The 27,831-nt window shown below is 28.1% G+C and overlaps 1 protein-coding gene across 2 annotated transcripts in view; it reads left to right on the top strand.

Moving 5' to 3' along the window:
• LOC111032572 (MICAL-like protein 2) overlaps positions 1-25,610 on the top strand; it is a 31,031-nt gene extending 5,421 nt beyond the window's left edge. The window contains exons 2-10 of one of the 2 annotated variants that reach the window (XR_002604317.1): positions 9,369-9,537; positions 10,682-10,866; positions 14,860-14,951; positions 20,054-21,201; positions 22,274-22,722; positions 23,222-23,321; positions 23,380-23,505; positions 23,582-23,790; positions 25,341-25,438. Coding sequence is in view for 1 of the 2 variants with exons in the window: in XM_022312948.1 (XP_022168640.1) it covers positions 9,386-9,537; positions 10,682-10,866; positions 14,860-14,951; positions 20,054-21,201; positions 22,274-22,722; positions 23,222-23,321; positions 23,380-23,505; positions 23,582-23,697; positions 25,341-25,573 (2,601 nt within the window). In the remaining variant the exon portion in view is untranslated. Of the gene's footprint in view, positions 1-9,368; positions 9,538-10,681; positions 10,867-14,859; positions 14,952-20,053; positions 21,202-22,273; positions 22,723-23,221; positions 23,322-23,379; positions 23,506-23,581; positions 23,791-25,340 lie in introns of both variants that reach the window. The other variant, XM_022312948.1, reaches the window with a different exon arrangement.
• Positions 25,611-27,831: the final 2,221 nt, after the last annotated feature.

The raw sequence follows: 27,831 nt of genomic DNA, 5'->3' as shown, positions 1-27,831 counted from the left end.
AACGTTTATATGGAAATAATGTTGTTCGTATATTAAGATAGATATGAAACGATGTCATAATACGATAAGGATAAAGTATAAACTAGTTTCCAGTCCAAGATAATACGAGCGAGTGTGAAACCAGTATATAATATTATTTTTCCTGGTATTAATATTATATACAATATACTTAGTTGTCAGTTAACCGCAAGTCTACAATAAAATAAGTTAGCTTTATACGTTTAGCTGTTCAGTTTAACTTAATTTTTGAATGTTGATGCAGGCAATGCAATTTTAGATTTGGACCGAAATATTGTTAATAAGTTTCTTGCAGATACTCTGGTATTTTATTTTTATTATTTATGTAATACCTAATTATATATTTATATGACGTATACGATTATAGTTGATCTATAATATAATATATATTTATTTTTTGTTGTGACTTACGTGTGGTGTACCTACTACTATATTAGCCGTGGTTAAACATCGATATTCTCATTCTATACATTACTACTCGTGTTTTAAAAAATTCATATGTGTTGAGTTATTTTTAATATAAAATGTATCCTTATTTGTTAACAATGCCTTATAGATTAGGATAAAGAAAGTAATCACTCCATTTGGTTTCCTTTCGTGTGACTAACCTATGCCAGAATGCCAGTTCATATTGAATAAAAAAAGAATTGGTCCACTATTTTTTTCGGTGGCTATGCAGACTACTAAATTTGTACCAAGCCGCACTTCTACATTACAATGTATTAATTTTATATTGCTGGTCAGATAAATAATAGATGCATAGAAATTCGATTGTCGTGTATAATATGCCCGGCACTAACATGTGATTGAATTTCTTAACCGAACGTAACAAGAGAGTATATCAAGAATATTCCCCGTCTACTATAATCATTTTCTTGTTATATATGATTTTTATATAAATGTATATAAAATTACACAAGTTAAATTTCAGATTAACAAGAATCAAATGATAATTTAAGTTTTAATGGTAGATGATAGGTATATTAATTAATGAAACTTTCTTTCTACCAATGTCATTTATGTTAAGTATACTTTCTTTTAGACCTTGGTTTGCAAAATCCTGTTCGTTAAATGGAGCGTGTCATTTGACAAATAGATATATATATTATATAGACATATACATTGTTCAAATTAGTTGAAATTTCTTTCGACGTTACATCGACGACAAATCGTTCGTCTAAAATTGGAAATGACATTGTACCTATTTTGTTTTTAATTCATGCATACATTAGTGTGTATAATGTATATGGTATTGTAAAAATGATTTTACTAAAAATATCTTATAACTTAAACATAAAATGTATTTATTTATCCAGAAAAATACAATTTTGTCTTTAACTTTATAAGTACAAATTAAATCTGTTGTAAGAATGAGTTATGAGGAACTTATTGCTATAATAGCCTATAACTTAAGATTAACATAAGGTATTCCAATGTTTCTTTAATACAATATTATGTGACTGATGTGTTTTTATGGTCTCGCGGGTGAATTAATTATGTAGGGGACATGTATTATGAAACATCTTCTATACTGTGTTATACCGATATTTAGCTTCATATTTTTTTAAAAACTAGTAACAAAATATTGTAATTTGAGTATTGTCCTTTTTGAGTGTAAGTTGACCATTATTATTGTATGGATAAACTGGTTTCCTCGTATACTCGAACGTCAACAGGATGGATATGTGCATCTGTCTGATGTGTTCGTCGGTCCGGAAACACAAATGAACTTGTTCAGTGTGGGAAAAAGTCTGTAGGTAATGGGATATGAGTGTGACTTGTATTATACAGGTAGTGGAGGAGTGGCGCAGTGGAACTTACTTCCGCACAGGAAGTTAACGTATAAATTATGTGTTATTAGTTTATTACTTGTTATTGTATTGACATAATAGTCCACACATACAAGTAATAGTTATTTTATTTATTGTATAGTATGATATATACTTCTATTATAGTTCTATATCTGTACAATATCAGACCCCAATTACTACATTTTTAAACGATTTGATTATAATTATAATTACTTATGATTTGTATTCATTATTAGGTATTATTATTAGTTTGGTATCTATTTATAATAAATACATAGTTAAATAGATAAAATGTATTTTGAACTATCAGTTGATGACATATATACTCAATTCAATATTTTATTTTGTTATTATTATTATTTTTGTTGTTTATTTTTTTGGTTAACAATAATATGTTAATTCTATAAAAATATTTTAGATACCTACCTACCTAAGTAGTAAGTATGAAATAAGTTTAATTTCTCATATTATATTATTTATCAGTATTAAATAAAGTCTTCACTTTATTTTAGTTGACAGGTTAAAAATTATTATTGAAATACTGTTTTAAAGAATCATAAAAATGTGTTCAGTAACGAATAACGATTTTCATTTCTAATTATATGTTTTGAAATTGACTAAAATTTCAATGTACCTACGTATTATAATATCATCCCCTCGATAAATAATTTGTACCTTAAGTTGTTCGATTTAGTAAAACTCTAACCACATTATCATTAATAGTTCATTGTTGTATATTATAATATAATCATACCCATGCCATAAATACATTATTATGCACACAATGTTCTGTTGTTAGTATTCTAGAAACAAAATGTATAACGTGCGTAGGGTTTTGAAAATACATTTTTACAATGTTCATAAGAAAAATGTACATATGCTAAGATAACAATTGAAAAATATCGTGCGTAGGGTTTGGAAAATAGCCATTTTATTTTTTGTCTTACAATGTACACACAAAAAAAATGAATACGTTTGGTTAGGTTAGGTATTAGTCAGGCATAAATATGTGGTTCAATTGTTGATACAGTTATGATTCTAAATTTAATATTTAAGATTGCCTTATTATAAATTCATCTTTTTATGTAAATGTTTTGATTATAGATAAAGTATATTTGTGAATTATATAAGTAGGTATTTACATTCATTTATAAATCCAACTTTTAACGAAATTTGAAAAAATTTCTTAATATAACAATAGTTTTAGAATAAAAAACGTTTAACTGACAATTGTTTTATTTTATGTTAACGTACAGTATAAGTTTGTTTTTTTTTCATTCTTGAAAATTGAAATTCGATATCTAGGCTTTATTTGGACTATATTTTCTGAAAATATTAGTGATATTAAGACGTTGTGATAAAATAATGAAGAACTTCGAGATTATAGAAATGCTATTGAACTATAAATATATAATTTTATCATTTCAACTATAAGTAAATTGTTTTTTCGTTCCACATATAATTTTATTGATGTGTTGAGGTAAATTAGAAAAAGATTTTTATACATTAAATTAATTTTAAATCCATTTTTAATATTCACACAATCATAATAATATATTGTATGGATGTACTGTTAATTTGTATTAGGTATTTATTGTATACTGTTACCGTTGTATATATCATATGGAATGGCAGATATTTTATACATTTTATGATATTGTTTATAATATTCAGAGAGTTGAGATTTATATAGCAAAAACTAGATGTGCTTATATGTTATACACAGTAGTAAGTATAAAATACTATATATATAGTATATAGTATATATTATCCTATATACACTAATACGCTATGCAAAACAAAGTAATTGGCCATCATCTGGAAAGTCGCATTACTTTAAACCGTTAACTAGTCGTCTATTATAATATATGCATTCGAAATCGGTCGTTTATGTGATCTTGATACATACATGTTTTCTCTATAGTCACACTATCAATTTCTTGCACATGACTTGTACCTATATAGCAGGGATGGGTAACTCAAAGTTACTTGGGGGCCAATTTTTAGAAAATTAAAATCTAGCGGGCCAGAGCATAGAAAGCCAAAAAAAGATCATTCAAAATACACAGTTTATTTAGCATTTATTTTGTTTATAATATAATAGGTAATATAAAAAGGGTTATTAAAAATAATTTAATTAAATATAAATAGTTATTTGTTTAGTGTGAGTTATGTTTAACGATGCTCAATACCAGATAACAATTATTACATAAATAAGATAGAGTATAGAGATAGACTATTATATTATAGATTATAGAGTACCTATAGACGATAAACTTTAAAATTGTATGATGCAATTTGAAAATGTAGCGCGGGCCACATAAAAAAGGCTCGCGGGCCGGATTGCCAGTTGCCAACTCCTGCTATATAGTATACTAATTAACCAACAGTGGTATATGTGAAGATTATGAAATAAAATATTTTTTTCTTAAATTATATATCCTAAAATATACGATACCAAAATATTTACACAAGTTTACATTAAATATTCTTATATAAATATGTTGGTACTTTGGTAAACACCAATTTGAAAATGTTAGTTGATGAAAATTGTATAACGAGCGAATAATTATAAACGTATATTATGTTTATTAATTTAACTGAGTTTCAAAAGTAATTGTACAGTTATTTAAAAGTATATATAATTGTATTCTAATTATAACTCACATTATAATTTTGCATGTTATATTACAAAAAGTTTTGTGTTTATGTACTAGCTTTATATATAATGTGTTAAATATTAAACTACGTTATGTGTAGTATAATTTACCATTATATACAGTTAGAATAATTGTTTGTTACAATAGTTTTGTCTTATTTTCTACCGGTTACCATCGTATTATGTTAATATTCAATATTATGTAGTACGTAGTTGACGGAAACCTAGATATATCAAAAATCAGTATAAAAAATATAACTAAGATGAGTTGCTTTACTTTATTTTCATTTATATTTGTCCATATCTAGAAGACCCAAGGACTCACCCTGATATCCGCTAAATCCGTATAAGGTAACTTGTAGAATTATTGCCTTGTAATAAATTTGCGTTTGATTTCAATTTTCGGAAACGTCCAAGTACAATCAGATCTATCTTCTGATAGTTAATTTTAAAAGAAATATACTACAACTATATATATTATTTCCCTTGTATGCAACATAAATTAAAAAGTAGTCAGGATTCAGAGATCGTGTGTACTTTTACTTGGTAAATGTATACAACATCAATGTTGTTTCTTAAGTATGAATGCCATATGTAGTTTTTGAGCATAAAAAGTTCCTATAACATTTTCCATGTACGTAATACATGAATATAAAATGAAACATGACCAATACCTAATGTACTAATCCTGTACAGCTTTATCAAATATTGTTCTGTGTTACTATATTAATAAAACAGAAAATAAATCAACAGCTTATTTTACTCTTCAGACATAAGATTTTAAATACCCAGTAAATAAATTCAAATTAAAAATAAAAACGATACTTATAACACGTTTCGGATGTTTTTCTATTCAAACATAATGTAGTATGTACTTTATAGGGTCAATAAAATATTCCTCATTTATTGACAACTATACTTAAATAATAAAATGAACAACGACTCAAAATACTATAATTTATGAGCCCTTAATCATTAGAGTTACACCTGAGTTACAATTTAACTACTAAAATAGATTGTACTGGTTTTCTGTACGTTCCGCCGTTCTTTGATAGGTTACTTGATACCGTTTCTTTGGTAGTTGTTTGCAGGTCAATTTTTGTAATTTTTCAAAAACTATTCTAAAAAAATTACATGTTTATAAGTTTTTGGTATCATCTATATATATAACTCCTTAAAAAGTTAATGCACAAGTAATAATTTTGTCTTTATACAGGGTGTTTCTGAAGTGTTTGAGGTAAATAGTATACGCATACTCACTGTGATGCCACAATGAAGAGTTTTTTGGAATTTTTTTTCTAACTTCAAAATCTGGATTTTTGTAAGTTATTTTTAGAATATTATCTCGAATGTAAAAATAAACACTCTAGTCGTATTTTTTGCAAAATTCTCATACGAATCGAGATATCGCATCATTTTTGCGCTTGTCGCGCGTTTTTCGCGCTCGAATCGCCAACTAAAAAAAAAGTCGTGCGACACATCGATTTGTATGAGAATACTGCAAGATAACCAGTGGTGATAATTATTTGTTGTCATTGATAATACACGATTAATTAACACATTGTTTTACATTGTCGACTAATAAAAAATATGAAATAATAACAAAATTAGGGTTAACAGAGTTCTAAACGATAAAATTTACTAGCATGCATTTGTGTCATACCTTTATTAAATAACTTTTAACTTTATAAAGTTATAATAATTAGAGATAAAAGGAACTACCTATTTGTGTGTTTATACAGAAATTCCAGTTTTTGGATATCATAGTACCTAACATAATTATTTTGACTCGATAAGATAAACATTTTATTTTATACTATTATTATTATTTACGTTCTGCCCATAACCTAGCTGCAAGATTTCCATTTCCATCAGCCAAACCTAGTCACAATTAATAAACAAATAAATAGTTTGTTTCGTATAACATGTCGGTTACGACAACTTAAAATAGTTACATGGGTATGTTTTGTGATAAAGTAAAATAGGTGATATTAGTTAAATACTTAAACTATAATTAATTAAATTAACTAATACTTACCCAACATAAAAACCATGTCTGCATATTCAATGTTTGTGTACGCTATTGCACAAAAATCAAAATTTAAATTAAAAACTTTAAATCTTAAAAATAAATATTAATATTTTAAATGTCGTTCAATGACAAGTATTGGACTGAGCTCTAATCAGACCAACTAATGTTCATCATGTGCTCTGTAAGGAGTACGGTCAATTCAATATTAACGATAAAAGTATAATATTAGGTTCAATAATAAATAATAATAATAGTATAAAATAAAATGTTTATCTCATCGAGTCAAAATAATTATGTTAGGTACTATGATATCCAAAAACTGGAATTTCAGTATAAACACACAAATAGGTAGTTCCTTTTACCTCTAACTATTATCTAATATATAAATGTGAAAATGAAAACCTTTGAGTGATATGTTCTCGGAAACTACTGAACCGATCCTTATGATTTTTTTTTTAAATTGAAGAGCTCATTGTGGAGAAGGTTTATGGATTTTGATAGATTCTCTAACTTTAAAAACAAAGGAGTTATCAATTATCATAAATAATGACCAGTTACGGGTGGGTGAGGTTCGCGGTACGGCAACGGACGGCGGCTAGACGTGGCCGCCCAAACTTCCCCTTCCATATCACCGTTGCGCGACATGATAGTTCATATCGTTATTCGTTGCTAACTTAAATCAATACCATAGATTAAATATATAAAATAACACGTTTATAATGTGTATAAAATAATAAAAAAAAAAAACACAATTTCTCGCATATTCTATAGAAATTCACCGCATTATGGTGAACGAAGGACGGACCGACCGACATTTTAAGAGAAGCTTCGTATAAGTCGGAACGCTGCTTAATGTTTGTGTATCGACTATCGATGAATTGTCGAATATTCAAGATGCCACAAGACACGTTTTATTGTTTTGGATGAATCAACAATGGCGAATAAAGGTGGTCCTGAGGAACTTGATAGAACGTTGAGGGATTTTAAAAATAATGATCGCCCAATGGGCGGAGTTGTTATTCTTTTTGCCGGTTAGGTTAGGTTAGGTTTTTGCTTCACTCACGAACAATTTTATGTTGCCTGCTTCCGTGTAAGCTCAGAAAAAAACTTTTACATATATGCCCCAGGTGAAAAAACTAATACCTAATATAGTTTATAAAAAAATATTGGTTGATCGGTAGTTATGTAGCATTTTTCCAAAATAATAAAAATTACTCTTCAAAAAACGTAGTTTTATATTTTAAGCTTAGTATCCTCACCTTATGTCTTATCGATAATTATGAATTTAAGATTGTAAATGGTAATACATGTCGTTATCTTATTTGTCACGAATTTGTTTCCGGGCAACGCCGGGTAATTCAGCTAGTAATTTTATAAAGTTAAAAGTTATTTAATAAAGGTATGACACAAATACATGCTTATACATTCGTTTAAAACTCTGTTAACCCTAATTTTGTTATTATTTCATATTTTTTATTAGTCGACAATGTAAAACAATGTGTTAATTAATCGTGTATTATCAATGACAACAAATAATTATCACCACTGGTTATCTTGCAGTATTCTCATACAAATCGATGTGTCGCACGACTTTTTTTTTAGTGGGCGATTCGAGCGCGAAAAACGCGCGACAAGCGCAAAAATGATGCGATATCTCGATTCGTATGAGAATTTTGCAAAAAATACGACTAGAGTGTTTATTTTTACATTCGAGATAATATTCTAAAAATAACTTACAAAAATCCAGATTTTGAAGTTAGAAAAAAAATTCCAAAAAACTCTTCTTTGTGGCATCACAGTGAGTATGCGTATACTATTTACCTCACACACTTCAGAAACACCCTGTATACGTACTCCTTATACGAATTTAAAAAAATGATTTTTTATTTTTATCAAATTATTGATGAGATGTTTTATGTATCTTCAAAAATTAATTTCTAACTTCATTTTTATATGAATTAAAAGTTTTTTTTATAGTTAATATACCTATTAAAATATAGGTTATAATATCTATAGTAATTATACTTGGCGATAAACCCTTGTTAAATGTTATTGACCTCTACATTTTTATCTGCCGTCTATTAACGTGAAAAAATTCTATAATATCAATGTTTTCAGATACATGCACACTTTTTTAAACTATAAAAATAATAATCCGTTATGTAACGAGCGGGTATAGTTGTATTGTGTCGTCAAACGGGTTCGACGAAAAAAATATAATAAGTCCAGCAAGATTCACAACAATATAATCTAGTCGTTATACACTTCACATGTGTGTATTGACCGCAAGAGAACAAACGCTTTATATATATCTATTATATTCACAATATAATAATCAGGTACCGTTGGAAAAAAAACGGAAAATTGTTAATGATCTATCCATATACCGTACATGTAGTCTATTTTTAAGGCCGGACATTGTGTTTACAATGTATACATAGATACTTAATATATAATGTAGTATATAAGCTAAGTTCTGATTAAAGTATAATGCAAATATTAAAAAAAATACTTTTTTAGTGGTAATTTGTAAGGTGTGTGGCACCTTATATAGGTTGATCAAAATCAATTATTTTTAACTTTACATTACAATAGGTTAGGTTGTATAATTTTGTGCTGCTGCATAAGCTTAATTATTTAGCTTTAGTATATATATTTTTGACGAATAATATCTTAATATTATTATTACATTTTAAACATATTACTTTAACTCACTATCTTAAATTTTAATAGAAATATTCGATGTGGATTTTATATATTTATGAGATTACTGTAGAAATATATTAGATAGTTATTATACCAACTTATACATTTATTGTATGCTAATTATTCGTGTATTTTATTTTAGCTTTTTAAACAAGTACAATGGGAGAAAGACGTGGCACTAAAGCATTAGAACTATGGTGTAAGCGAGTGACTCAAGGATACGATGGAGTGTCTATTGAAAATATGTCTACTTCGTGGAAAGATGGACTCGCATTTTGTGCTCTTATTCATCATTTTAGACCTGATTTGATGTAAGTATTTTGTTACTTTAGTGTTAAACATTATTATTTTATTTTTTCATCATTTTTTTAGTTTTCATGTTACACACTTATGTAGACATTACAGTGTAATAAAAACATCTATATGGAATTATACACAGAACTTCTATTATACAACTCAGAAATTTTGATATTACATAGTATAATAGTTATACTTGTCTCTAATTTAGTGAAAAACGCTAGTTACAATTCTTTAAATATAAGTATAAATACATTTGATCTTCTTAATTACCTAAATAGTAATGCTTTGTTACATTATTATATCGTATACAGTATATCCACAAAGAAACCTCTATTTATAAATACTATCTAAGAATTTGCTTAAAATATCGGATGTTTAAATTGTATTTATGGCATAAACATAATAAGTTATGAAGTAATTTTTTCGTTCAATAAAAGATATTTTTTAGGTTTTGTTGATGTCTAATATTCATTCTAATTACATAGTACCATTTATTTTATTAATTAAAAGTAATGATGGTATTGCAGTTACATTACGCATATGTCCATGTAAAATAAAAGTTCCCATATAGAAACTAATGCAACAACTTGCCATATGTCTTTTTTACAAATTTAACAACAGACTTGTTAATGCATTTAAAATTGGAATTGGAAAGTGTAATAGAAAGATCATCGTATTTTTTTATGTTTAGAGATTAATAACCTTATCCAAGTCTAGTATTGCTGCCAATATTTTTACTATCTTAATGTGTTAAGATGAAGTCAAGGTCGCCTAACTATCACGTATAATATGTATACAATATATAGGTTTCAAATCTTTAATTCGCTTCGGTTATTGTAGCATATTTTCGATGCCCATGAAATGAGTATTTTTCTCATCTCCTATTTAATAATAACTAAAAAAGGTAATAATAATAAAACACGCATGTAACGTAACAAAAACATCAGAGAGGTTTATGCTTGAAATAGATAGAAGAGAAAATTGCCCGAGGAAAAATAATTTTTCAATAGGTATATAGAAAATGAAGTGCACATGTCACAAAAAATCATGACCGTGGAAAAATACTATTCTGTTTAATACTTGCAATTTTCGTGTTCTTAAAAAGGAAAAAAATAGGATTTTATAATATGTCTACTAATAATATTTGTTTTTTAGTGATTATAATAGTTTGGACAAAAATGATATTTACGGTAACAATGAGTTGGCTTTTCGAGTTGCTGAAAATCATCTGGGCATTCCTGCACTTTTAGATCCTGAAGACATGGTTTGCGTCGAAATACCAGACAGACTATCGATATTAACTTACCTATCACAGTTCTACCAAACTTTCTCATCACAAGGTAATTATTAGACTGCATTTTTTTATTTTTTTTATTCGGCGTTCAAGTAGAATTGATTAATAGCATGAAATATGTAATAAATAATAATTAATAATAATAGGTAAATATATAAGACTTATTTTGATTCCATTTTTTGGTATTGATGTTCGTGCATACTTTTCGTAGTATTGTATAACATGTTGTTGTTAGGTTTTAAATTTTATTTTAATTAAACTAGTCACATAAAGAGTTTCACAGTAATAATGATAAAAAATAAGGTTGTTGACACAACCGTTGTTTTTAACCATTTTAATAATTGTTTGAGTTTTAAATTTTTTTTCGACTACTACGAGAGTCGAATACTGCCTAAATAATGATTTGTAATTATGTAAAAAGTATTTACATAATCTTTTCGGAAATTGCCAATAGTTTTTCTACTACTGGACATGTGCAAAGAATATATAGGAAAAAAAAATCAAGTCGTGACTATGTGATTTTTTCCTGATAATTTTCTTAAGTAGACTCTCCACACAGGATGGTAATTTGAAGGCGGTGCATGCGTGCACGTATGTTTAGCTTGCCGGAAATGGTGGCAGGAAACCTGTTTCTATCGGGTGCGTGTGATCGACTTGGTTGAATGGAAAGGCCTAAAAGACCACCAATGAGGTATAAAAACCTATTTGTAGTTATAATAAACTGGTAAAATATACCTATTAAAGATTGAGAACAATTTTAAATATGTATGTAATAATCTTATATTTAAGTATTTAACTATGCACTTATTCCATTCTATACGATATAATAATTAAAAGTAAAAATAATTTAAATTTCTTAAGTATATTTTTATTTATTTTCTTGCAATGAAATGTTGAATATTTTTAGCTAAATTTTAATTTTCAACATAGTGGAGTGCATAATTTTGTACAAATATAAAATTTGAATAGTCCGTTTCACCCAAAGATTGCTCACAAACTAGTTTCTTTAGTGCAGTTTTAATCATGACAAAATAGCATATTAAGTATTAAGCATATTAAGTATGGTATATAATCTTAATGTGTACCTATTTAATTTACATAAGAATATTTTCAATTGTATTATAATATTTTTCAAATTTTCTTTGAGGTAAATTTACATTTATTTACTGTTAACAATTGAAATTATATTGCTTAATGATTTTCTGTTAAATGCCATAAACAAATCCGAAAATATTAATTATATTACCTAGACTTTGATCAGATCTACGAATATGTTGTAATTGATCGTGATCTTCACTGGGTAGTGGGTCAGTAGCCGTGACCTTTGAAAAATCATTAAACCCAGTGGATTGGTGGAGTTAAAAACGTTTCTACAAATAGGCCAGTACGTATATACAGTGCTGATTAACTTAGCAGCGCTGTTTGGCAACTCGACATTTAACAAGAGAAAGACATCGAGTGTGATAGAGACATGAAAACCGGTTCTCGCAACACTGTTTATAATTTATTAAGGTCACATGTGCGCGTTGATCCCAATGAGAAACTTTCACTGATAGTGATTTTAGTTTTGCTCTTTCCAGACATTTTCACTATTGCAACAACATTGGCATAATATTCTAAAATTAATGTACTATAGACGAAATACAATCAACATATTATGATGTTGCATGGTTTTGAAGATTACACAAGATAAACATCCGTTGTTTTGAATACACTATTCTGCACAACATTGCCTGATACGGCCCTAACGTAGATCACCTGACCAATGTCCTTCCGTAGAAAAACCGGTTTTGGTAAAACGTCTATTCGCGACTTCAAAATTTGAATTTTGGCTTCATTCCAATTCATTATACTAGCTGATTAGAAAAAATAGACGAAAAACATTCTCTCAATTCTTCGTTCAGTAAGTAGTTTTGATAATTTGACGCTCCTACGAGGTTATACATTTTCAATGTTTGACCTCTTGACCACCAGTCTATAGATTTAATTCGTACAAGTGTTCGTTACATGCGGAGTTAAAAACAGTCGAACAGTTTATAATGCACATTGCAAATATTACTACCACTGTTTTTTCTCATTCTACTACCTACTACCGATTCAAATTACTAACTTTTAAATGACCTAAAAAAAATTCCTTGTTGTGGGATCAAATGATTGCACATTTATGATGTACAATAAAATTATCATCACCACGCATTTCGTAATGAGAACAGTATTTATTGTTATCTCATTCATTATATAAAGCAAAATGAAGATCACATTTAATAATATTAACATAATTATTATTGTTACCTTTCAGCTTTCACTCTATTTTTCGTTTTATATAAATAATTTTATTTTTGTTACAATTTATGAAACGATGACATATTATAGTATGTAAAAGGTATCAATTTTTAATATTGTTGTATTTACTTGTAATCATTGAAAATATTATCTTGAAAATTGTTCGGCAGGTATATTATTTAATTATTATATTAAGTTCTATGGTAGTTTGCTTCTTACAAGAAAAAAAACATTTTTTTATTTTTACAATTATTTTATTACTTAATAGTGTTTGTGATAAAATCTATGTATTATAATATTTATGTATTCTGTTGTATAAATATTTTTTTTCATATTGATCTTAAGCATCGGTAGCTATATTTCCATTAGTATTTTATAGGAGGGTTGAGGAACACTTGTATGTGGGGTGAGGATTCGTCACTTAAAACCCAGGTGATCACCCATCCGGGAACTAGCGACGTCGGCCGATGTTTGATCACAGAATGCATTTTAACCAGCTATTTGAGAAACGGCGTAAGTCACAAAATATCACAAATTGAGATATTTAGTGGAATGTGTGTTATCAAATGATAGACAGATCATGTGTGAACATTTGCATAAAACATATTTAATTTTACCACTGTAAATAATCAGTATGAAAGAAAAATAACCATGTACCACTGCGGGTGGCGTAAAAACAGTTTTTTCTTGTTTTCTCAGATTACCTTTTATAGACTTACGTCGTTTCTCAAATAGGTGGTTCATTTGTAACTAAGGCCAACCACCGAGCCAAATTGTAGGCTCCTACACGGCTACACATAAAAAATAACAAACATTTGGTGTTGTGAATAATAGTTAAAATAATATTACATTTAATGTAGACACCTTATAATTACAATTTAATCCTAGTATGCAGTGAACAAGTGGTAATACATTTTAACGTTATTATTTATACATTATACTTACGTCATTGTTCTTACTAAAAATGTTATCTTTATATTTACACCTGATTACTTATTTTGAATAATGAATTAATATAGGTACACTAAAAATTTAAAGGACTGATACAAACTAATATTTAAGTTTTTTGACCCCAAAATGCTGATACCAATTAATTAGATTCTAAAATATTTCTAATTATGTTTATTTGTGGTCCATATACTGTTTTAATCCTATACTCCCCCAAGCCAGAGGGTATCCACACTGGTGGGCCTCCCTCCTCACGCCATTCATGTTGTTTCTTATATTATCAAATTTACTTATTGTATGTATATAAATATTACAGATTGCAAATATTCTATTTTATCTAATAAAAAAAAAAAATCTTATACTATTATAAAAGTAAGTAATTGAGTTAATACCTAACTACTTTCTTCTTTTTTTACACCTGTGTTCTCCTTGTCTAGTTTTTTGACTTGTTGGGATCTGGATTCTTATAAACTGTTAAGAAAGTTAGAATTAAATTGATTTATAGTCAATGTTTATGCGTCAAATATAACATTGCTAATCTTTCATTTGCAAATCCAGGATGTAGCCAATTATAATATGTTGTGTTCACAGAATAATAAAATATACTTTTCTGACTTAGTGTGACTTCCAGTCGCGTCTTAATTTAATTCATTATTATGCCCACCCCGCACACTATACTCGCTATTGCCTGCTATAGTAGCTACTATACTGCTTACTGCAGTTAGTTTCGTTGACATCGTCTTTCAGTTTTGATTATGATTTCGTTTGTGTCCCTTCTCTTTAGTAATGTATTTTATTCTATTTACAGCTACGACGCCTGTGAAAACATCACCTGAATCTCCGACCACAGTTGAACGGCCCAGAACTAATACAGGATCCGGTCAAAATGCTCCAACAAAGGTGAACTTATTTATTTTATTTCGTTATGTTATTAATAGGATTTTTTATCTGTGTTCAATATTTAATAAATATTTTAATCAATCATTAATCATCAGCTTTTGTCGTTATTAGAGTAATTTTTTTATATTTTGATCCTGCGGAATGTTTTTCCGAATGCGGTATAATTTAATTCGGCTAAGAATACCATCCTGTGTTTTGTGCGTTTTCAAATTTTGTTACATTCTATAACATAGAACTTTTATAATTTGTAATTTTTTATTATTTTATGATTTATAAATTTTTCTATGTTTTTAATTATATTTTTAAGTATAATAACTAAAATACCATGCATACAATCTTATGAATGAATATTTCTTAAGTACTTTCATAAATAATTTTGATATGTTTGCAGGTTTGTCTAAAAAAATTGCCTAAAACAATTATCAAAAAAATCTGAATTTAATTTTTAAAATCTTTGTATGGAATACATTTTTAATTAAGAGCAAATCCATTATTTTGATCCTAACATAATTTTAAGAAAGTTAAAGTTTTTCATTCATTGGGTAGTCCGTGGTTAGGCTACTTTTCTTTACGACCACCTGAGTAGGTGAATTAAATATAGTAGCATAATATTTTTTATAATATTTAGTAGAAGGCATATTAAAGTTTTAAGCCAAACCCGCCTTAGTTATGCTTAGATATTAAAATACGACGCAATTTTACAAACAAAAATTATTTATTCAAATATGAAATCGTTATACCTAATAATAAATTACATCTTGAAGTAAAGATTATTTTAACAAAAAGTTATTGATATAGACCTATATGGTTTATTTAATTTTTATTTAACTTCCAAAATATAAAAAGTTATAGGTTATGAGTTTCAAGAGTAATATTGGCCACTTAATCTAAAGTGAATACATTTCATTAATTATTTTTGTCATTTTTTTGACGTAATAAATTATAGTTGTGATTGTTCTTCAAATTATATTTTAAGCATTTCGTTTTATATGTAAATTAATTTTAATTTGTTACTTAATTTATCTGACGTAATCATGGTTATTTGTGTATGTATATTATATTTTAATCTTTGATTTATTAATTATTTTTAACATTCGTGAGAATAATAAGCTTTAAATTTATTATTTTTGTGATTTGTTATTATTTATATTTTTATAATTTGAATGCATAGCGTTAATAATAATTTATTACGTCAAAATGTACTATATTTTAATTTTATTATTTATACATAACCCAAACAGATCGTTATTCTTATGTTTATTTATTTGTATTGTCCAGGAGGACAGCTTGGATCTTATGGGGTCTTATAAGCCTGAGATCTACTGCTAGAAGGTAAAATATATACATGTATATATATTATTTTATATGTATGCATGTATGTATAATATATATAATTTTTAAATTAAATTATGCTTTGGGTTGTGTGGTGAAAGTTTTTGTAGATTTTAAACTGCATGTGTATATCTGCTTTAGTAAATTTTGATGACAGCTTCAATAGTTAAATTAATATTTATTTAAAAATGTATTTTTGAAATAAAATGAGTATTTATTAAGTCTAATCTCAGCTCGGAATCATTTTTTCAATGTGATTATTTTATTATGCTCAAATGTATAATTAATATTAATTTAATAATGCTGGCTTGATCCAATGAGAACGAAACGAGACTAACGCCTCCTACTCCCTAGAGCGAGCGATCCTGTTGCGCCACTGTCTGTATTCTGTTCACAATGGCTTGAACAAAATTGTTTTATATTAATTTATTAATATTTAGATTATTTTGAATATTATAATTATTAATTACTGAGAATTATACTTGATAAGTTAGGTAATCATTAGAAACGTTTAAAATGTATAATCTGTTTTGTTATCTCAAATTAATACATTATTTGGTAGAAAAAAATTGCGCATACAGTTCTTATAACTCATTTATGTATTTCTAAGTATTGATTTGATGGTAATGTAGTAGAATATATAATTTATAAAACTTGTTACTAAATGCATATTTATTTATGATTATTGATTTCACTTAAAAGTATTTGTAGGTACTTTTATATAATTATACCTATTTTTTATTTTATTTTATTTATTTGAATAAACGCCAAACGGATTTTTGAACATTTAAAAGAAAGTAATAAAAATTAACAATCTTATGATAAACAAAAGTAAGATGTAACAAAACAAATTGTAATAACATATAAAACTAATTTTACTATTAGCTTACAGAGAATTACTTATTATAATTTAAAATATAATTTGATGTATTGAAGCTAGCCAGCACACAAGAAAAATTACCTATTGCCATTGACTGTCGACATTATTTTAATCAGGGGAGAATTGTTAGCAAAATTAATATGATTAACTGATTATAAAATAATCCTTTAAACCTGATGCTACTAGGAACATGAATATTGAGTCGTTCTAGCAAACTATGTGCATAAATATTTCCTTCAATAAGCCCATTAATAAAATGGCAACTGGAAATATTACGATGTTAGATAACGATTTAAAACCAAAAACATTGCTGATAAGACTATAGTCGTGTTAAGTTTGGGATATATTGAGGCAGTAACTGACAAAACTCAGAAAACGGTTTTGAACTTAATATTATTCGACAATAAATAATAACTAATTCTTGTGAACTTCGTGCAATTTAGTGGCTGGAGTTGGTGATCTGAGAAAAGTTATCCAGTTTTTAAAAGTCCATCTTTGATCGAATGAATTTTGATGGTCTCTTAGCAGTCACGTTTATTATTATGAACATTCCAGCAATGTGAATTATTAATCCACCCATTAATGACTAATAATTATTAATAATTATGAATTAAAAATCAATCGAAACTTGCAAAAAGTATTCTACTGAAGTATTATATTCAAATTGTATGTTCTACAATTTTTATATTACTATTATATTGGTCAATATAATTTAAATACATAATACATGTTATAGGTATGTGTTACGTATAATTATTGTAATTTTACTTATGTTAAGATGTTATTATATAAATAAATAATTGATTTATTTAAAAGTTAAAATTGCATTGACAAAAATTATTAATTTAATAAGAGTAGCACATCAACAGATGAAAAAAAGAAGAAAAATAAAATAATAAAAAGGTACTATCAAAATACAATACAATATGATATGTCTAATGACAAAATTTTTAACAGTATTAAACAGTTCTTAAATATTGTTTACATGATTATAGGGTTTCTGTGAAATAAATCTAAGCAGACAGAACACCAATAGACATTAAAAGGTTTACGAGTGAAAATGACGAGCAATTTTTGTTAGTGTTTTAAATAATATAAATTAATCATTGTTTCTAATGTTTCAAAATTAATTTTAATGTTTAGTTCGTGTGCCAGAAATTCAAGGACAGTCTTATTATTGTTTATCAATTTATATACAAATATTATATTACGATAATTTCGACGATTTTTAAAGTGAGGATTTCGATGAAATTTAGGACCACATTGTAGCAATACCTATCAACTCTACATTTAAAGGATAAGACAATTGAGTTCTGAATGAATTCTAGTGAATCTTAATGAATATAATATAATATTGAACTTAATATTCGATGTGTGATTAATCAAAAATTCTAAAACTTCTGACACATTTGATAAATAATTGTATTATGGAATTGTAATATCATTATTACGGATTATATATTCAAATGCAGTGTTAATCGTTTAGCATATGCCAATTTGAAATAGTCGAAAAACTTCGTGTATAGAGAAAGACAATACGATAGCAAACAAGGCGTGGTGATTTCACACACCTAGCTCTCATAGTAAAATGACTCATACATGTAAAAGTCAACGTGTTTTTATAACAAGTCATACCATTCATAAACAAATATTGAACAAAAGTCAACAGGTTAGATGTGAGTTTGTAAATTAAAAATATTATTTTATTGTATAATGTTTTATTCGTTGGCTGCCATTGTTTGAAAATCAAATTTAATGTCTACGTTGTCTATGTTTAGAAGATACACATAGACAACAATATCTTAGACATTTTTATTTATAGTCGGTTACTTAATTATAACTGTAATTAAATGACATTAGTCATTACATTAATTTTATTGCGGTTTATCGTTTATTGTGGTTGAATTTTGACCTTGCCGATCCTACCTAATATTCTCACCTACATTGGTTACATTCATTACCACAGCGAGCTGTTGTTTGAAGTAAATAATTTTCAATATTTAAATTAACTATAGATTAATTAGAGAAAATAATAGATATAACGAAATATTTAGAATTAGTGTTATTAGTTTAGTGTTTCATGTCACACTGATTATTCGTTAGCGTTTAATAGTTATTTTTAACAAAGTATAAGTTCTAAATTCTTTGCCAATGGTTATACTTAATGTAAAATACTCACATTTTATGCTACTTAATTTTATTTTGTTGTACTTAAAAATACAAAATCACATTGAGAAGTAAATCGATAATAGGACGAAAAGTAAGTTCTCCTTATGATTCTCAGTATAAAATAAAAACATTTGGTTCATTGTAGAATATTATTATACCTATCTTATTTCCTTATTTATTAGTAATATACAATATACCTAGTACTTACACATTTAAAGTTATAATGCTATTATTATGAACATGGAATACATACTACTAAGGCATCTATTTTTAATTATTTTTAAATATACATGTATACCTTGATTAATTAGCTATAATACTATTAATTTATTTTTTATTAGTTTCAAAAGTTAAACTTAAAGTCGAATTTCTTATTAAAAAATAGGTAATCGTTATTTTTGATTATTTTTTGTCAAGATTCATAATATAATTTTATATTATATAACTTGTAGAGGTTTCGGAAGACAGGATCATTTTGAAATAACTAGAATATTTTATAATAACTAATATTCCTAGCACATATTTAATTTTTGCTTATGCAATGCATGTCTTATGAATATTTATATTTCACTAAAAAAAGTACATAATTAGTATTAATTCATATACTTAGCCTAATTTGTCTGTAGAACTCAAAAATAGCAGCAGCCGTGTAGTCCTGCCATAACCCATACGTTATTGTTATCCTGGTCAGCGCGCTAAATCTGTTTCGCGTTTGTTTCAGTTGGGCGCAGGCGTTGGCGGTTGTAGAGTGTGCAACCAGTCCGTGTTCCTAGCCCAACGTCTGCTCATATCTGGCCACCTGTTCCACCGGACCTGTTTTAAGTGCGCCCGGTGCGCCGCCCTGCTGAGCGTGGCCAATTACTACGAGACGCAGGACGGCAAGTACTGCTGCGAAACTTGCCCGGACGAGGAGCGGACGGTGTCGCCGACCGTGTCGTTGACGACGGCGACGACGACGCCCCAACCGCAGCCACCGTCGTCGTCGTCGGCTTCCTCGTTGGTCGGTGACCGCCGGGCGCTGTTCGAAACACTGGCCGCCGCCGATTGTACAGATGACGTGAAAGCGTCGAAAAAGGCGCAGCGGCCGGTCACACTCAGAATGGCCGATCCGTTGACGGCCGCCACCGTCACCGAGAAGGCCGCCATCACATGCAGCGACGACAACGACAGCGGTGTAGTAGTGGACAGTGACAAGAAAGAGTCGAGCGACGCGAAAACCTCAGCCAGCGTCACCGGCAGCCGCGAAACATTGTCGGACGTGGGAGCGGTGGTCGCCGACGAGGATGGCAGATCGGTGCCGTCGGACGAGGACCGAGCGACGGACTCTGCCACGGCCGCCGTCGTATCCGACCAACTACCCGATACCGTCGCACCCGTCATGTCGTCGCCCACTCCTCCACCTTTACCGGTCGATTCGAATCCACCCGACGACGATATCGCGGTGGAAACACCGAAACTCGTTCAGATACCGCCGCTATCGGATGATCTGAAACAAGTCCTCGAACTTCCTCCTGCTAGTAAAGCCCCCATTGAAGAGCAGCTAGACTCTCCGGAGGATTACGAAATAAAAACTTTATCCAACAAGCTGCTTAAAATGGACTATTACGAGAGTAATAAAGAGGTACCGGTTCCTAGTCCTAGAAAAAGAATTAAATCTCCAATAAAAATCAATTACCCTGAAAATTTAAATCCGTTCGACGATGAAGAGGACGATGGTAACAAAAACAAGAAAGATAGCACTAATCCGTTCGGATCCGATTTAGAAGACGATGATGAACTCGCAGCCAAGAAGAATGTTAGTTTGAATCCGTTTTCGAGTGATGAAGATGAAAACGAACCTTTTTCTCAGCCCCCATTGCCCAAACCTAGGTAAGAATTCATGTGCTTGATTTTAACCGTTTTCGTGCAAATTTATCTCTGCATTAAATTTTAATTTAATCGACTAGATATTTCTTTAAGGGATTTCTATAGCTTTTCATTTGGCTAAAATTATATTTATAATAATTCGTATTAAAGCTTTTATTTTATCTTCAGTTTTCACCGTATTACCGTATAGGTACCTATAAGTTAATGACTTCAATCAAATTATTATTTTAAACTTTTTAAGACCAATATCTTTACGGGACAATTTACACAATTGTGTTATATTGGATTAACTTAATTATTCAGTATGATTAATTTGTATTGCGATAAAATATTATTTATTGATAATAGAATGCCATAGTTGAGTACGTCACAATCAGTGGCGCTATGGCGGTCAAATGTTGTCTTGGGATGTTGAGGATGTGGCTAATTTGAAATTTTGAGTGGAACAATGAATGTTTGATTTTACAATTATATGTGTTTACTGTTCATAAAAAAAAAAGATTGTGTCTGTACCTACATACGATAAGTCGCAGAAAAAATTCTTTAATTTTAAACTACAGCATTTTATTTCTGATGGAAAATTTGTACTTTTGAAAGTGATAAATCATAGTAATTTTTAAAACAATCGGGTAAAAAAAAATAAGTAAAACGACAATTTTTACTCAAAACCAGTTTTTGATAAAATCATTTTTGATATTTTTTTGTAATTCAAAAACGAATAAATGTATCTACATTAAATTATCACCAAATGTTTATTCTATCATTTTCAATACATAATACAGTTTCAAAATATTTTGACTTTTGAACTATGTACAGACACTTTTAATTTTTTTTTCTATGAATGTCGATTAAATTGTTTTTACTTGGTCAAACAATTTTAAAATTGAATATAAAAGATTCCTCATATTATGTTGTTTGTTCATAATATAATTTATAATAATAATTATTATTATTTAAAATTATTGAAAACAAGGTCATGGGGGATCTATCCACTTCATTCCCCCTGTTTGACTGCCACGGGTCACAATTTATTAAAATTCCTGATAATATTAATAAAAATATGTTGTTATTTTAGAACGGTGTTGTCTCCTATATTGAAACCTCGCTACCAAACCCATCGCAAGCAAAGTAGTGCTTCCAGTATATCTTCCTATTCAAACACTCCTCGAAAAAAAAAACCAGCCCCACTACCCCCAGTATCGAGACTATCTCTTGGAAACATTGAATACTCAAATAGTATGCAAATGTCGTCTCCTAATAGTTTAGAAGACTCCAGTTGTAGTGGCAGTGAACCGTCTTCAACCAGTAATCAGGAACGATATAGATTACACAAGAGTACACATGGGAAATGGAAACGAAAAAAAGGGCCGGCCCCTCAGTGTCCAATACCACAGAGGAGACGAATCAAACCTATGCCTATGGAAGATATCAAGCAAGAGTTGTTAGATATTGAAATAAAACAGCAAGAGCTTGAGAGACAAGGAGTGAAATTGGAAAAAGATATACGATTAAAGTGTAACGAAGGTATGTGTATAGAATTATACAGAATGTATCAGGCAGATCTGATAAAAAAAAACTGTTTGTTAAATGTATGATAATTGGATAAAAAATAATTTAAAAAATAAATGCTTGTCAAAAATAATATTTTGGAAAAAGTTATTAAGTACAGTTTAAATTAGTTTACTCCAAAAATTATTGATAATTAAAAAAATTCGAAAAAAAAAACTACTTTACTTAAATAAATGTTTTTAACATCAATATAGCTCATATAATCTGATTTACAAGTTGGCTATTTTGAAATGTTCCAAAAAAAATCAAACCAAGTTTTTAAGTTTTTTATTTTCAGTTTCAAGGAGTAAAAAAAAAATGTACACTATAAATACAGCGCAAGTGTTTTAAATTAATAATTTATTTTTATTATTGATTATAACAAAAGTTATTGCATTAGTCAGTTCTTTCTGTTATACCTTGTATTATGTATGTATATTGTATATGTGTATTATTTTGATATCATTTATTTTAGATTTGAACAATGTTGACGTAGAAGAAATGGTGTTACAATTGTTTGAACTAGTTAATGAAAAAAATGAATTGTTCAGAAAACATGCCGAACTTATGTACCTGTACGTATTTGATAAAAACAATTACAGTGTAATTTTCTTACAAAACCATTATTTTTAGGCGAAAACAACATAATTTTGAAGAGGAACACGCTGAATTAGAATACCAAATACGTGTATTAATGTCTAAGCCTGACCACACTAAGACAGATACAGAAAAAGCCCGAGAAGAAGAACTTATCCGAAGGTTTGTGTTAAGAATGAATATAATATTATGTAAAAATACCAAAACCGTTTTTAAAATACATTATTTGTTTCAATAGATTGGTTGAAGTTGTCGAAAGGCGTAATGAAATTGTTGAAAATCTAGAAAAAGATAGGTTGCGTGAAGCCGAAGAAGATCGTAGTGTGTTCAATCAAATTGGAACTTTTGCTCAAGGTTCAAAAAATATCCATCGTATAGTTTACTAGTATAAGAATATGTATGACATCATTAGTGGTTTGCGGAATGACGTTTTGTTCGTTTTTTAAGGTGATTGCATGTGTAATGTGTATGACATCAATTTGCTCTTAAAATCCTGTGATGCCTGCTTTAATTAAAAAATTCAAATATCACTATATTAAAATTAACCGTCTCTATCTCCCCAGTAAAATGGTATTCATTATACAAATTAATAAAGGGTATAATAGAACATTAAATATGGAAAAAAACTAACATACGATCATAAATTATGATATTTTTCAATTTGACAATAAGTTATTTAAGATTTAACTCTAAAGACTCATTGCAATGGAAATATGAAGGGATCCAAGGGTTTTTATTATTCTCTTCTGGATAGATTTAAATAGTTAATGCTTGTATTATTTCATGCTCATTTACCATCAAAGGTATATGTTTAATGTTTATGTATGGCATTTTCTCATTGCTGGTGTAATATTTTTTTATTTTTTTTTTGTTACCTAGTATAACACTTTAACTTAAAATCAATAATTTTAATATTTTAACTATTACATCTGATTTTTACTAACTTTTAAAAATGTTTATTCTGTAATTTATAATTACTGTATTATTCTCCAAAATCACTGTTGCTAATTACTTATTTTTTGTTGTTTTCATTGTATTCTAATTTGCAAACTGAAATATAGTGTCATCGTCAAGGTTATCATAATTCAAGTAAAATTACTAAATTTATAATATAACATATCTTATCATTTTAAGACTTAATTCAATGATGCTTGAATGGAGTGGAGAATTGCCAATGTATAATTCAACTTGACAAAAATATTTTATTGAAATGAAGGATGATTTACAAATCTAAAATTGTTTAAAGACTAATAATTATTTTATAAAATAGCATAATATAATGAGCAAACTGATAACCTGATAGTCAATAGCAAAATACTATAATATTAAGGATGAAGCACTTTGTTTTTCAATGTTTATTTTAATTTTATGATGTAAATAAAACAAAACAATTTAGAGATCATGAAAAAATGTTGAAGTTCTTCATTTTCTTTTATATTTCAACCGAAAGACACTTATGAATTATGACTAATTAGTTTATAATCACAAATTTATAATTGATAATTCAATGAAAATTCTACCATAATCCCATATTTAATATTATGTATTTTGTGACTACTGTATTTAATATAATTTAAAAATTGTTTTTCTCTTTCTAGGTTCATATAAACTTAATTCATATTAGATGTTAATTTTTTTACTGTTGTGCAATTTAAAAAGCTGATAATATTTTGGCACATTGACTGATATGATTTATTTAGTATAAAATTTCCATTTAAATTTTGTTTCGTGTGAAATTGTTGACTGTCACGAAACGCATATCTTGCCTTGCTAATTATTTATTTGTAGAAGTAGAAATCATATTAATTGCATTTATTTTATGCTTCCTTATTAAACATTTTTGATAAATTGCTTGATAATCTGAATGGCTTTAGTGTTTGTATCTGTTTTTTTCTACTTTATAGAAAATAATAGGTAAAGATATTTTGTATAAAAAATAATGATTACCTACCCATAAAGTTTGTAGAATAATATTTTGATTGAAAAAATGTGTATAGATGAAACGTTGCCATGTATCAAACCAGTAAATACCACAGTTATGGACGGGAAAAAGAACTTTTCCAAAAGACTTTTGAAGAATATCAAAAAGGTAAAATCAAAAAAAGACAAACAAGATGTTGCGTCGCCGTCCCAATCACCATCAAATTCTTCACATAGCAAAGGCACTCTAAAAAAATTTATGACTCTTGGCCACTCATCTAAGAAATTTTTAAGGCCAAAATCCAGTTAGAACTAAAATTATAGTACTATTTTACTATAAGAAGTACAATTGATGTAATTATAATATCTCTTTCAAGATTGTGCATATTACTGGACTATCAAGATTTGTATGGATTAAATGTTATGTTATGTAAACTAGCAACAATTTTTTAATTTTATATTATTATATATTTTTGTTGCAATTTGAGCCATGTAGCTGTTATCAATTGTACCTATTATTTGTGGCATAGCTTAAATAATTTAACATATCACATACACAAATACGCAATCATATGGATTGGTAGATTTACATGTGTATAATATTAATGTAATTATCAGTTTTGTACTTAAGTATTACTTAACATTGAACAAGTTAAATTATTATACCAATTATATTTAATAACCCATTTACATGACATATAAACCTAGAATATGAGCCTATTTATTTGTAGGTATTGTTTAATCATGTTTAATTATATTTATATTTATGTTTGTAATTAAATAAAAGTGGAAAAAATAAAACTACTATAAAAATCTACAGTTTTGTTCATAAAATATAGTTTATTTTACATTAAGAGGACAATGAATCCACATGTGTGGCTCTCTCTTACGAGCGTAGGTACAACATGACAAAGGTGCTTTTAACAGAATTAAATTTGTGTTGTTAGCTTTCAATTAACATCAAGTTTATATATAATCAAACTTAAAAGTAAGAATATTATTTGCATATTTGGGAAACTTATAGACTTTTGTTGATATTTAAATGTATAACTTAAACAGTTATATAATTTATAAGCCGTGCTTTAGACTTTTAGTTTATAGCATTCGCATATTTTTTTATAGAACATGAAATTATAGCAAAACATAATTTTTTAATTTCATATTAAAAAGTAGAAATACTAAAATAACAAACAATTTCATTGCCTTTTTGCGTATTTCAAGGTCTTATGAATGTGTTGGGCAATGGACATTGTCCATTGACGCCATCGTTTTTTTATGCTTCAAAAATTGTATTGTGGACTATTGTGCATTTGTGCGACAGCCTTGTCGTATAAATGTTTACATGCCACAGTGCTAAATTATTTCTGTTTATTTTTATTTGAATAATGTCAGATCTCAGATAAAATTTAATTGATGTTTTTTCCAAATTGCCAATATGTACCACCAGATGAAAGTGTGTTACTTCTCAACTGTTGCAGCTGCACCTCTCACGGTAAAATCGATTTCTCCGCTTAAGCCTTATACACAAAAATGCTCTATGTTACGTGTACATGGCACATGGTCTTCATAAGGTGACATGAGAGGTTAGAGAGCAATATGAATTCGTCGATAAACTTACCTATCCCTATGATAAAAAGCTCCAAATGGTATTGATATTTTCAAAGCTCCACATGTATATGTTGGCCTTCAGAACCATGCCTTTACCGCTGGGGTACATGAATTTAGGAGCAGCAAATTATATTTATTTTCACACTAACTCTTTATGGCATATTAAACGGTTTTTTCAAATCATAATATTACTTAATGATGTGCTTAAAAATATAATATTTATATTAATATTACTTTTCTCGTGTTTTCATATTTGAGACAGTCTGATGCTTGATTCTAATTTTGGTCTGGCACGTAAAGCGAGACAATACAAGTGTGCGACGTACTGTTTAGATGTTGTACCATTTCGGATAATTTGATGTTCCGATCTTTAACCGGAATATTATGTAAAAATTCTATGAAAATTAATTATTGCATTTCCAATAATGATCTGGTTTATTGAGCGATTTGAGAGTAAAAACAATTAAAATATTAAGTTAATCTGTTCTTGTTTCGAAGGTTACTCAATAATTAAAATTCAAAAAGTAAAAACACCACAAGTTTTATAGGTAAATATTGGACATTGAAAATAAAATATTGAAAATTGACTCATGTACCTACAGGCATAGATAAATTTCTTCTCTTCAATTTTGTATTATAAGTGTTCATAATATTATAATGTCATTCAGTATAAAATATTGAAAATACGAAAATAAATTTCAGTGTTTCACTAAAATTCACATTTTTAATTAGTATTTGAGTGCCGTGTTAAGCTGTTATAGACATAAATTTACAAGTGTGGGAGCGTTACACAATATTTTGTTACTCCACACAATAAAACTACGGAATTTAAAATTATTAAAATGTTCAACCTTAAACCTTAGCGTAAAACAACTAAGTATTTATTTTTAAATAATAAATCTAAATAATATAAATTCAAATAAAAAATTTTATTTTGTATTTATTAAAATCTATAAGATC

Source organism: Myzus persicae, unplaced genomic scaffold (genome assembly GCF_001856785.1).
Source record: "Myzus persicae strain clone G006 unplaced genomic scaffold, MPER_G0061.0, whole genome shotgun sequence".
Classification (NCBI taxonomy): domain Eukaryota; kingdom Metazoa; phylum Arthropoda; class Insecta; order Hemiptera; family Aphididae; genus Myzus; species Myzus persicae.
Note: the sequence above shows the minus strand (reverse complement) of the source record. Positions and strands in the feature narration are given on the sequence as shown.